This window comes from Phacochoerus africanus, chromosome 16, assembly GCF_016906955.1.
Source record: "Phacochoerus africanus isolate WHEZ1 chromosome 16, ROS_Pafr_v1, whole genome shotgun sequence".
In the NCBI taxonomy this organism is placed as follows: domain Eukaryota; kingdom Metazoa; phylum Chordata; class Mammalia; order Artiodactyla; family Suidae; genus Phacochoerus; species Phacochoerus africanus.
The window spans coordinates 14156013-14169168 of record NC_062559.1 but is presented as its reverse complement, the minus strand read 5'-3'; the positions used below and the strand labels follow the sequence as shown (position 1 = coordinate 14169168).

Genomic DNA, 13156 nt, shown 5'->3' with positions numbered 1-13156 from the left:
TTAGTACACACAGCAGCTAGGCACTGACTCTTGGACAGATGTGCCCAGGGATGGACTTGGCCTAGCTGCCCAGAGACAGCCCAAAGGACCTGGGGTGTAGTCCAGGCCAAGCTTCAGAGCCCATTGTCACCGTGGCACAGTGGGTCACGGGTCTCGTGGCAGTGGACTTTGCATGCACACCAAATGGCATCACAGAATTGCAGGTCCCTGGAGGACAGCCCCTGGGGAGAAATACATGGTGGATTCTTTCCTGTCAGGAGTGCCCTGCTTCTGCCCACCTCAATCCTCAGCTTGGAGCTGGATCAGGGGAGGACAGGTCCTGGGAAAGCCCTCCCATGAGGCAGACCAGGCCCCAACCAGCAAAACAACCACCTTGATTCCTGCAGCCACAGCACCCCAGCTCCCGGTACCAGCCTAGCACTAAGTCTGGGACGCATGTAACAGAGAAAGGGACATGACTTTGGGCTGCTTCTGGACAGAACCATGAATGCCTGCACTAGCATCACACAGCTCCGCTATGTGCTTGCTCTGACTGCAAGGACCTTATTTGCTTGAGCACTTACCTCATTTGGGACAGAGAATACAGCTAAAAGCAACAGAGCCTTATTGAAGACTCAGGGCTTCTACTCCAACAACTAGGTAGCCGACTCTGCCCCTAACAGGGCTGTGACACCCACAGAGCAAGAAGAAAGCCCATCCAACACCCAGTGTGGGCCGTGGATGCTACGACACTAATCATAGTCTCTATCACAGGGTTAACAGCCAGCACAGGCTGAGAGAGGACATGGCAGGCATCCATATCAAAACACCTCTTATCCCAAAAATATTAGACTTGACTCACAGGGTCTACACAAGGTCATTCCCACCAAAAAACACCCTTTCAAGACCACAATATTTCTCCTTAATTCAGAGAGACACATAAAGTCAAGTAAAATGAAAAAGCAGATGTACTACTCTCAATTAAAAGAACAAGAGAAATCCCCTGAAAGACCAAATAATGAAACAGACCTCATCGATGTAGTAGACCTCAAGTTCAAAAAGGAGGTAATAAAAATGCTAAAGAAATTAAGAAAGATTATCAAAAGAAAGACATTTCACCAAGAAATCCCACTCCTGGGCATATATACAGACAAAACTTTTATTCAAAAAAATACGTGCACCCCTATGTTTATAGCAGCACTATTCACAACAGCCAAGACATGGAAACAACCTAACTATCCATCAACAGATGAATGGATTAAGAAGATGTGGTACATATCCACAATGGAATACTACTCAGCCATAAAAAAGAACAAAATAATGCCATTTGAAGTAACATGGATGGAACCAGAGACTCTCATACCAAGTGAAGTAAGTCAGAGAAAGACAGATACCATATGATATATCACTTATATGTGGAATCTAATATACGGCACAAATGAACCTATCTACAGAAAAGAAACTCATGGACGTGGAGAACAGACTTGTGGTTGCCCAGGGGGAGGGAGTGGGATGGACTGGGAGTTTGGGGGAGTTTGGGGTTGCATTTGGAGTGGATAAGCAGTGAGATCCTGCTGTCTAGCACAGGGAACCATATCTAATCACTTGTGATGGAACATGGTGGAAGATAATGTGAGAAAAGAATGTGTGTGTGTGAGAGAGAGAGAGACGGGTCACTTTGCTGTACAGCAGAAATTGACAGAACATTGTAAATCAACTATAGTAAAAGTTTTTAAGAAATGCATTATCACTGTAACAAGGAACTAGAAACAATAAAGACTAACCAATAAAGATTAGACAACTCAATTGCCAAGAAAAAAACCAATCTAGAAGCAGATAAATAGTGAACTAAATGACACAGAATAAACAAATGATCTGGAAAACAGAATAATGGAAATCACCCAATCAGAACAATAGACAGGTGAAAAAATGAAAACAAGAGATGAGATCTATGGGATAACATAAAGAGTACCAACCTGTGCATAACAGGGCTTCCCAAAGGAGAAGAGCGAGATGGGGATTGAAATGTGTATGAAGAAATTATGGCTGAAAGCTTCCTGAAATCTAAAGAAGGAAATAGACATCTTTATAGCAGAAGGCCCCAAACAATATGATCCCAAACAGACCTACACCAGTGCATATCATAATTAAAATGGTAAGAAAGAGAAGCTGCTAAAGGCAGCAAGAGGAAAGCATGTCAGTTACAAGGGAACCCTTAAAAGGCATATTGGCTGCTTCTCTGCAGAAACTTCGTAGGTCAAAGAGGGTGGCAAGATGTATTCTAAGTCCTGAAAGGGAAAACCTGCATCCTGGGATACTTGAACCAGCAAGATCATCATTTAGAACAGCAAGAGAAATAAAGAATCTCAGACAAGCAAAAGCTAAAACCATACAGCAACATTAAACCTAACCTAAAAGAAATATGGAAACATCTTCTCTATGTAGAAAAGAAGCAAGTATCTATAGGAAAGGGAAAAATCACAATAGGAAAGTCAAATATATGAAAAGATTGAAGATTACTTAAACAAATAGATGAAAAAACAGTCGAAAAATCTTAAAAGCAATTATAACTATAAATAACAGTAAAATAATAAGCATGAAGATGTAAAATAGGACATCAAAATCACAAAACGTAAAGGAGAGGAGTATAAAAGCATGGATCTTTTACAATGCGTTTAAACTTGTATATCAGTCTAAAGCAAATAGATATAGTTATGGGTTAACATACTTGAAAACTAGTGTAACCACACATCAGAAACACAGTAGATTCACACACACACACAAAAAAAACCCAGAAACAAACTGTAGAATAATGCAAAAGAAAACTATCCCCCACCAAAGGAAAAAAGGAAACAAAGACATGAACAAGAAGGAATTACAAAAACAACTGGAAAACAAGATTTTAAATGTCAATAAGGGGAGTTCCCTTCATGGCTCAGTCATTAATGAACTTGACTAGGATCCATGAGGATGCAGGTTCGATCCCTGGCCTCGATCAGTGGATTAAGGATCCAGCGTTGCTGTGAGCCATGGTGTAGGTTGCAGATGTGGCTCAGATCCCAGATTGCTGGGGTGTAGGCCGGCAGCTGTAGCTCCGATTTAACCCCTAGTCTAGGAACCTCCATATGCCACAGGTGAGGCCCTAAAAAACAAAAATAAATAAATAAATGGATGGATGGCAATAAGTACATACGTATCACTAATTACTTTAAAAGTCAATGGACTAAAATCTCCAGTCGAAAGACAGGATAGCATGTTGGATAAAAAAATAAGAATCTACAGTGTGCTGCCTACGAGACTCACTTTAGGGTGAACAACACAAATTCAAAGTGAGAGGATAGGAAAAGGATATATCATACAAGTGGAAATGATAAGAAAGTGGGGTTAGGACTTCTCATATTAAACAAAATAACCTTTAAAACAAAGGCCATAAAGAAAGACAATGAAGTACATGAGATAATGATATAGGGATCAATATAGGAATAGGATAGTACATGCATTAACATATGTGTACCCAATATTAGGACCTAATATTTGTGCACTTAAGTATATAAAACAAATACTAACTGACATGAAGGGAGAGACTGACAGAAGTATAGTAATAATAATAGGAGACTTTAGCACCCCACTGACATCAATGGACAGATCTTTCAGACAGAAAATCAAGAAGGCAACAGAGATCCTAAATGACTGATAGGCCAGATATTTTGCCTTGGTGGGAGAACCAGGTAATATATATAGCTCCTAATGACTTCCCAAAATAAATGACTTATTTTGCAACAGGTCCTGGAGAAATTCAAGCTTAACAACATTGTCAAAAATAGCAAAAGTATGGTAAAATGCAATTGGGAGAAGATTGGTAGATCCATTGGAGATAAAGGCTAAACTGTAGGCTGGCTAGTTCCCCAGAAAGAATTGGGGGCATGGGAACAGCTGAGAGGAATCTGAGATGGGGTCAGAACAACTCTCAAACCTTGACCCATCCCTTCAAAGGAGCCCAAATTTGATCAGTCCGAAGAGCAATTTATGCCCTAGGGCATTGTTGAAAACAGTAGCGCTGTCAGCCAGAAATTAGTGGAATTTAACAGCTGGGTGTAGTCGGGAAGGAGTCAAACACAGCCCTGCCAAAACCACTGCCCTTTCTGAGAGAATGTGGGCACACGTCTGCCGCCCTAAGGAGTGAAGCTTAACACCACATAGGGATAATGGACTTCATAGAAATACACCAGGCAGTCACTAAAGAAACAAATAAATAAATAACAGTAAATAGCCCGAGAAGGGATAGAAGTAAGGAAGACGATCAGTAGTACCCAGAGTTCAGTAGAATTGTCTAGTTGGGAAATAAGCCTGACACACACAGTTGCAGGACAACCAAGGACAACATCCCTAGTTGATGGAATCCAAACAGTCACCATTGGATCCAAGCAATCAGTCCTTAAAGTATCTGTTACCTGCAGAGAGCCCACACACTGGAGAAGACCTGAGTACCAGACAGAGATTAGAAGACTTCTACTCAAATATCTCCTGTGTTAATAATCATGCTCCCGTGGGAAACTTCAAGTTTTCAATGACAAGTTCATTCAGCACCAAATACACTGTCATCTTGCCAAATGTGTACTGAATTAACAGAGTCTTATTTCCCAAGAACATTTGAGATTCTTTTTTCTCTTTTGCTCCCTTAATTTTTTTACTTTTTATTTCAAAATAATTATAGATTCCCACAAAGTCGTAACATAAATACATGTACAGGAGTTCCCCTACATCCTTTACTTTTTTTCTCCCAGGGTTAGCTTCTTGCATACATTATCATATTCTATCAACACCATGAAATTGACATTGATACAGTCCACAGAGCTTATTCAGATTTTTATCAGTGTATCAGTATACATGCATTCATGCATGTTTGTACTTTTCTACTTTTAGCATTCCTCATAACATTTAATTCTCTTCTTTACAGCATATTATTATAGTAATATTTGTATATTTTGATTTCTAATTCTCAGACTCTTAGAAAATTCTTTATACTATCCACAGAGCACAGATGTAGAAACAAAAGTTTGGAAGCATTTAAAGTGTTTTCATGGTCACGTAATGATTAGCGGACTGCTCAAGATGAGCAGTCACTATTCTACAGTGTTCTGTGTCTCGTTCAGTCCAACTGGGTCATACTGGAAAGATGTCTCCTTTCAAGATAGTCAGCAATGTCATGTGTATGATCCTTCTTACTTACTGTGAACTTTTTTAATAAGCTACAAGAAAATATTTTTCAACTTTCCTATATAAGCAGTTTTATAATCTGTGCTTTCATACAGTTTTGTATATTTTCATTATTTCACACTTATCTTAGAAGGTTCTGATATAAAAGACTATTTTTATCCATTCTAAATCTATGAGGATTAGGAGTTTTTGTCATGATTCAGTGGTTAACAAGACTGACGACTATCCATAAGGACATGGGTTCAATTCCTGGCCCTGCTCAGTGGGTTAAGGATCTGGTGTTGCAGTGAGCTGTGGTGTAGGTCGCAGATGCCGCTCGGATCTCATGTGGCTGTGGTGTAGGCTGGGCAGCTACAGTTCCAAGTCAAACCCCTAGCCTGGGAACCTCCATAAATAAATAAATAAACCTCAAATAAATATGAGGACGATGAGGTTTAAATTAGAAATGTTGAAAATTATCATAATCATATATAGGAAATATGCCTCATTTTCATGTTTATAACATAGTGTTTTCCTCTGGTTCTGTGTTCCATTAGGTTTGTGATAAAGGACTTTTAGCTCAGAGACACAAAGAATCAAATTCTGATGTGAAAGGTAATGTTCTGCTCCTCCTCTCATCAATCAATTTGTGTCCTCAGCAAATACTTCTTTGTGCTACAACTTTGAGGTTCTCACTGTGCTTTGTGAAGTGCAGTGTTACAGGCGCAATGCCAGTTGTCTAGACAGGGCTCCAAGGGAGCACAGAGAAAGGACAGGTCACTTACATTGGAGGGTTGGACTGAATGGTCCACATTCTTGCGAGAGATCTCTGATTAGAAAGATTTTTCCTGGAGTTCCCACTGTGGCGCAGTTGGATTGGCAATGTGTTGTGAGCGCTGGGACTCAGGTTCCATCCCCAGCCCAGCACAGTGGGTTAAGGATCTGACATTGCCACAGCTGCAGCTTAGGTTACAACTGCAGCATGGATCTGATCCTTGGCCTGGGAACTTCCATTTGCTGCAGGGTGGCCAAAAATGGGGGGAAAAAAAAAGAAAAAAAAAGATTTTTCCCAAAACAGAATATAGGAGTTTTATGGTTTAAAAAAACATCTTTTGTTTCATAACTTGATAAAGGACGATGAGCCGAGGAGGGTTAAACTTTGGATTATTCATTTGCTTCTGTAGGAATCTGCTAAGTCTGATATTAATCTCTGAGTCTCTAACATTTTTGGTATTTTTTTTCCTAATTTTTATCTTGTTATCCTTACTTGAGGTCTTCTGAAAAATTCTCATAATTTAAACAGTATTTTAATTTTGTCTAAAATAATTATTTAATTTTATGTGTACCTATATTAATTTTCGATACATTTATACCACCTTTATTTTCAGAAAAGATTTCAGGTAATCTATTTAAAAATTTATATACATGTACATATATCCATTTAGTTTATGATGCAGCAGGATAATGGAAAATAGAAATGGAATAAGAACAACACCTAGGAAAGGAGAGAATTTTATTGTAATTAAGATGGTTAATTCACTTGAAGTCTAAATTATTCTTTCTCATAGTGATAAGCCAAGCAAATCAGTCACTTTTTGTATGTAACTTTTATATATTCTTTTGAAATTTAATGTCAAAAATTAAAAATAAAGGACACATTTTATAATACTTATTTTAGCCTTTTTTCTCTACACATACACTTCATGTTAATTAATCAGAATCTTCAGGTTTTTTTACACCCTATGTTTTCATTTAAAATTAAAGTACATTATTAACTTTAACATAGTTAATAAATGGTGGCAAAGTACTCCATTGTATTAGTGAACCTCATTGTTAAAACTTTTCTTTTGTTCACATTTTTTCTATTATAAACAACAATGAAGACCTCAAATTCCTATTTGTATATATTATTTATTTATAGTAGATTCCTAGAAAGGAACTGCTGACCCAAAGAGTATGAACATTTTTTATTTTTCAGACTTCACTATAAATAGCAAAAATTTAACAAAAATCTCAAGATTGGAGAACTGGAGCTCCCATTGTGACTCAGTGGTAATGAACCTGACTGGTATCCATGAGGATATGGGTTCAATCCCTGGCCTCGCTCAGTGGGTTAAGGATCTGGCATTGCTGTGAGCTGCAATGTAGGTCGCAGACATGGCTCGGATTCCGCATTGCTATGGCTGTGGTGTAGGCCGGCAGCTACAGCTCCAATTCTACCCCTAGCCTGGGACCTTCCATATGCTGTGGGTACGGCCCTAAAAAAAAAAAAAGAAAAAAGAAAAGAAAAAAAAAAGATTTGAGGACTATGTGTATTAATTTCATTGAGCTAAATAAACTACTATTTATATATTATCTGCTAGCATTTTTCATGTAGAAAAAGATAAAAATATGAAATGTGAACGAGCCAATGAACTATTTCCATGCTACCAATGAACTTCTACCATCTTTTCTAGATACAAGGCCAGATGTATCGGATGACTGTATATTTGATTATTTCAGAAGACAGTTCCCTAATCAAGGTTTGTAAGATAGGAATATAAACAGTAATGAGAGGTCACCTATCTGAATGTGAGCTATTTCATAATATTTATCTGATCAAGATTTACACATAGGAAACTAGAAGATTATCTTCAAATCAGATAGCCAAGGAACAGTTCACCTTCCCAGAAATTACGAATCTCCAATTTTTATTTTCCTCTCTAACTCTAGAAATATAGAGGAAGACAGTAGAACTTCATTATATGTCAGTTGTCAATTTGATTTCCTGTACATTTACCCAGTCAAAAAAAAAAATTTCATCCCATTGTCTGTTCATTCTTATCTCACTGAATCTTAAAGCGGAAAGAAACCTTGGGAGGACTCTCTTCTCACCTACTTAGGACTGGCTTCAGGCTCCTCCAACCTTTACCAAATTGCAGTCAGTTCATTCCATTGCTAGAGAGCAGTATGCTTTGTATGTTGAGTTAAAAACATACATCCCTGTAAATTGCATTCACCTCTTTAATAACCAAAAACAGAGTGAAGAAACCTTAAAAGTAAACATTGCTCAGCAACTCACTTTCCCTCATTCTCCTTGAAATACTAAGAACAAATGTAATGCCTCTTCCACATGATAGATCGTACGTATTTTTTAACGCTATCACTTATTTCCCTGGAACTTTCTATTTCTTTCAACCATCCATAATATGACTCAATGCCCTTTACTATCATATTTTAGTCTTCTCTATCCACCTTGAATGAAATTGGACATAGTAGTGCAGATGTCATCTAACTTAGAACAGCCGGCCCTTGGTATCTGTGGGCAGTTGGTACCAGGGACCCCACACATACCAAAATCTGAGGATGCTCAAGTCCCTTATATAACATGGTGTAGTATTTGCATAGAACCTACACACATCCTTCAGTGTATTTTACATCATCTCTGGATTACTTAAAATACCTCATAGACTGTAAATGCTGTGTAAATAGTTGCCAGTACATAGCAAATTCAAGTCTTGCTTTTTGGAACTTTCTGTAATTTTTTCCAAATATTTTTGATCCACAGTTGCTTGAATCTGTAGATGTGGAACCTGCGGACATGAAGGGCTGACCATATACAATAAATCATCAGTCTCATTTGCTGCTTTCTAGATACTACATTTGCATTAATTCTGTCTAAGATGACACATGTTCTTTTGAAAATTATCCTAACATATTGGCATAATGGATTTACATATACTCAACCTATGAAGTTTTATTTTCATAGTACCAACTTTTTTTTGGCTGCACCTGCAGCATGTGGAAGTTCCCAGGCCAGGGATCAAACCTGCACTTCAGCAGCAACCAGAGCCACTGCAGTGACAGCACTGGATCCTTAACCTGCTGTGCCACAAGGGAACTCCAGTGTCTCCTCTGTTCTTCAGTTTTGCTTTGGTATTTTGGTTCAGTGTACTGAGCCTTAAATTATTCTTATTGAACTAAATCTTAAATTTAGCCTTTCGTGAACTCTCGATCCTGATTATGTCATATTGTTGTACCACATACACATGTGTTTACACATATATATGTACACATCTGTATTTGTGTGTATGCATATATATATATACATACATATCTATAATACACCTGACCTCATCAAAGCTTCAGCCTCTTGTATTTATCTGCTATATATCTTTACATAAATGTCCCACATATCCAAATTCAAATTCATCTAATCCCACAATAAATGCGATTCCTTCTGTATTCACTCTAACTTTGGTAGCAGTACTATCTACATAACCACTCAAGCTAGCAACCTTACCTTTTTTCTTATTTCACTTCCACCCTCCTATCCAGACAGCTACTCAATTCAGCTGATTTTACCTCATAGTCCCTTTTTTCTCCGTCTTAACTACCATCATTCTTTTTTTTTTTTTTAATCTTTTTAGGGCCACACTTAGGGCATATGGAAATTCCCAGGCTGGGGGTTAAATTGGAGCTGCAGCTGCTGGCCTACACCACAGTCACAGCAAAGTGGGATCCTTAACCCACTGAGTGGACCCAGGGACTGAACCCGCATCCTCATGGAATCTTGTCTGATTCTTTACTGCTGAGCCACAACAGGAACTCCCTTAACTACCATCATTCTTTTCAGACACTTATCACCTACTTACCAGAAGCACTTTAGATTTCTAAGCAGTCTCCTTGCCACCAATACTGGTATCTTGATTCTACTTTTTATATTGCCATAAAAGCAAATTATCAAAAACACAAATCTAATTATGTTAATACCACAACCTAAAGCCTTTTAATAATCCTAGTTTTCTAACAGTGGTTGAAACTGACACAGTCTTGAGACTTAAATTTATCTTAGGCTTTCTCTTTTCAACTTTTTTTAACTTTTGAAATAATTTCAAGAATAGTACAGCAAACTATATCTACCAACCTACCTATCTAGCTCTACTTTCCTCCAGTCCTCTTTTTGTAGATACAGTATTCCTTTATCTCTAAACAACTTTGCATACATATTCCAAGAACAAGAACATTCTTTTTTTTCCTTTTAGGGCCACACTTGCAATACATGGAAGTTCCCAGACTTGGGGTCAAACTGGAGCTGCAGCTCCTGGCCAACGCCACAATCACAGCAATGCAGGATCCCAGCTGTGTCTGCGACCTACACCACATCTCAAGGCAACGCTAGATCCTTAACCCACTAAGCAAAGCCAGGGATCGAACCCCCATCCTTATGGATCCTAGTCGGGTTCATTAACCACTGAGCCTAGATTGGAACTCCCAGGAAATTCAACTCTGATACAGTACTATTTTGTATCATATTGTAAGTGAATTTTGCCATATGTTCCAATTATGTCCTTTAGAGCAAAACTTCCTGATCCAAGTTCATGAATTGCATTTAATTGTCATACCCCTTTATTCTCTTTTAATTTGCAACAGCTGCTCAGCCTTTCTTTGTAATTCACAGCCCTGGCATTTTTTAAGATTATGTGCCAATTGTCATATAAAATGTCTGCTTTTAAACTTTTAGAATCGTCTGGGGAGCTTACAATAACCCCAGCTTTGGATTCTGGCTCTGCATTTTTGTAAGGTACCTTAGATAATGCTCATGTCAGTGTCTGCAGACCACACTTTTCCACTCGCCACATAGGGAGCTATAGTGAGAGTCAGTGGGAAGCCGAGCATTTGGGACTCAGCCCACCCAACTTTTATTCATCCTGAATAGCTTTCATGTACAGTTTTTCTTTCAATAATGGTCTGTTACTTTTTTTTTAAGCTTCAGCAGAGAAACCAGGTTCCCTCACATGACTTACAGGAGTTCCATGAACTGGCCCCCGACTACCTCTCCAGTTTTATCCCTTGCCAGTCTCTGCCTTTTCCTTTACACTTCAGCTATCATGATCTTATTGGAGCCTCCAGATGCATCAGTCTTCCCTTCTTGTCCTTGCTCATGCTGTCTTCTCTGCCTGAAACATAATTTCCCCTCTCCAACTAGATTAGCTACTCATCATTTAAAGAGTAGGTATCAATGTACAATAAGATACATAGAGTTCATTACAGTGAGAGTGAGAGAGATTGAGTGGTAATGATATGCACAGATTTTTCTATTTGCTCAGAGGAGGGAATGTAATTCAGCCTGAAAATCTCTCAGGCAATGTTTTCTTGAAGGAAGTGATCCTTAAATTACGATCCTGATTACAATGGAGTCTTAATGACACATGAGGCATTTAGCAGGGAGATGAAAGTCACCTTGAATTCTTAAGAGATTCATGTCAATGGTTTTGTGAAATTCTATGTAAATTCTTTCCCTACTTGACTGCAAAGAACTCATTCAGAGCCTTTTGATTTCTGTCATCTCTTACCAGTATTCTCCCCTGTCTAATCAGAAGAAAAATGACAGAAAAGACAGATGCAACAAAAGAGTTGAGGGACTCTGCTCTTCGGCATCCACCAGTATTTTAAAATAATCCCAACAGAACAAATCTAAGCATTTTTTGATATATTTGTATTCTAAATATAGCTAAGTAAAATTTACTTCTTCATGTCAATATTTCTTCATATCTTAGTTCTTTTGATATTTTAACCTTCCTGATACTATTGTCCTATATCTTAGCAACTCTCTTAAAATCATCCTTTGCTACATCATCTCCTTTCCATCTTCGTTCATGTTCTTTTAAAAACCTGAGGTTTATCTGCTTCCCAGTGGCCCCAAGTTATACTAATCAATGACTGTGCTAGATATCGGGATACAACGGAAAATAAAAGATAGTTCTCAAGAAGTAGAGAGAGTGACAAACAGCCAATAGAAATACAGTGGGATACATGCTGCTTACTGTACTATGGTATTATACAGGAGTAGTCTGGGGATAAGGGAATACCAGAAAAAGTAATTGTTAGGTTTCCAAGAGCCAGATAAATAAATAGCATTTTTTTTCTTTAACGAGTTCTGAATCTATTAAGAATTAAGACAAAAGAGTAAGACAGAAATACTCTCAAACTGAATCCAGCAACATATAAAAAGGATTATACACAATGACCAAGTAGGATGTTCTCTGAAATGCAAGGTCGATTTAACATGTGAAAATTACACAATGTTGGAGTTCCCATTGTGGCTCAGTGGTTAACAAACCCAACCAGTATCCATGAGGATACGGGTTCGATCCCTGGCTTCACTCACTGGGTTAAGGATCTGGTGTTGCCATGAGCTGTGGTGTAGGTCGCAGACACGACTCGGATCCCGCATTGCTATGACTGTGGCGTAGGCCCACAGCTACCGCTCCAGTTTGACCCCTAGCCTGGGAACCTCTATAGGCCATGGGTGTGGCCCTAAAAAGACAAAAGACAAAAATAAATAAACAATGTCAAACACATATTAATAGAATAAAGAATAAAAAGATTTTTAAAGACTTTAAAGAACAAAAATGCACATGATCATCTCAATAGATGCAGGAATAGTGCTTGGCAAAATCAAACATCCTTTCACGATAAAAAAAAAAATACTCAGTAAACTAGAAATTGATTGGATGTTCTTCATCCTGATAAAGCCCATCTATGAAAATCCCACAGCTAATGTCATAGTTGATCGTGCAGGACCGAATGCTTTCCCCCTAAAATCAGGACCAAAACAGGTGTATTTGCTCTCAGTATTTCTATTCAACATTATAGGAGAGGTTTAGGCAGGGCAATTTAGAGAGAAAAATAAGTACAAGACATCTAGGCTAGAAAGAGGTAAAACTATTTGCAGAACACGATATTGTTACAGAAAATCCTAAGGAATACACACACATATACACATGCATGCTCACACACACACACACACACACACCTACTAGAGCTAATAAATGAGTTCAGCAAGGTTGCAAGATAAAAAATCAGCATACAAATTCAGTTGTAATGGGTGAATTGTATGGTATGTGAATTAGATCTCAGTAAGTCTTTTATAAAAATGAACTGTATTTCTGTATACTAGCAATGAACACTCAAAATGAAATTAAGAAAACAATTCCAT

At 38.1% G+C, this 13156-nt stretch overlaps 1 protein-coding gene and 1 long non-coding RNA gene across 2 annotated transcripts in view; one reads left to right on the top strand and one right to left on the bottom strand.

The window, feature by feature from the left end:
- Positions 1 to 13156, bottom strand: part of LOC125117381 (uncharacterized) — a 125947-nt gene that overhangs the window by 72966 nt on the left and 39825 nt on the right. The gene's annotated exons all lie outside the window — the stretch shown is intronic.
- Positions 1 to 13156, top strand: part of AGBL3 (AGBL carboxypeptidase 3) — a 100608-nt gene that overhangs the window by 62153 nt on the left and 25299 nt on the right. Inside the window, exons 14-15 of the mRNA XM_047763202.1 lie at positions 5733 to 5790; positions 7632 to 7697. Of these exons, the coding sequence (XP_047619158.1) occupies positions 5733 to 5790; positions 7632 to 7697 (124 nt within the window). The remainder of the gene's footprint in view (positions 1 to 5732; positions 5791 to 7631; positions 7698 to 13156) is intronic.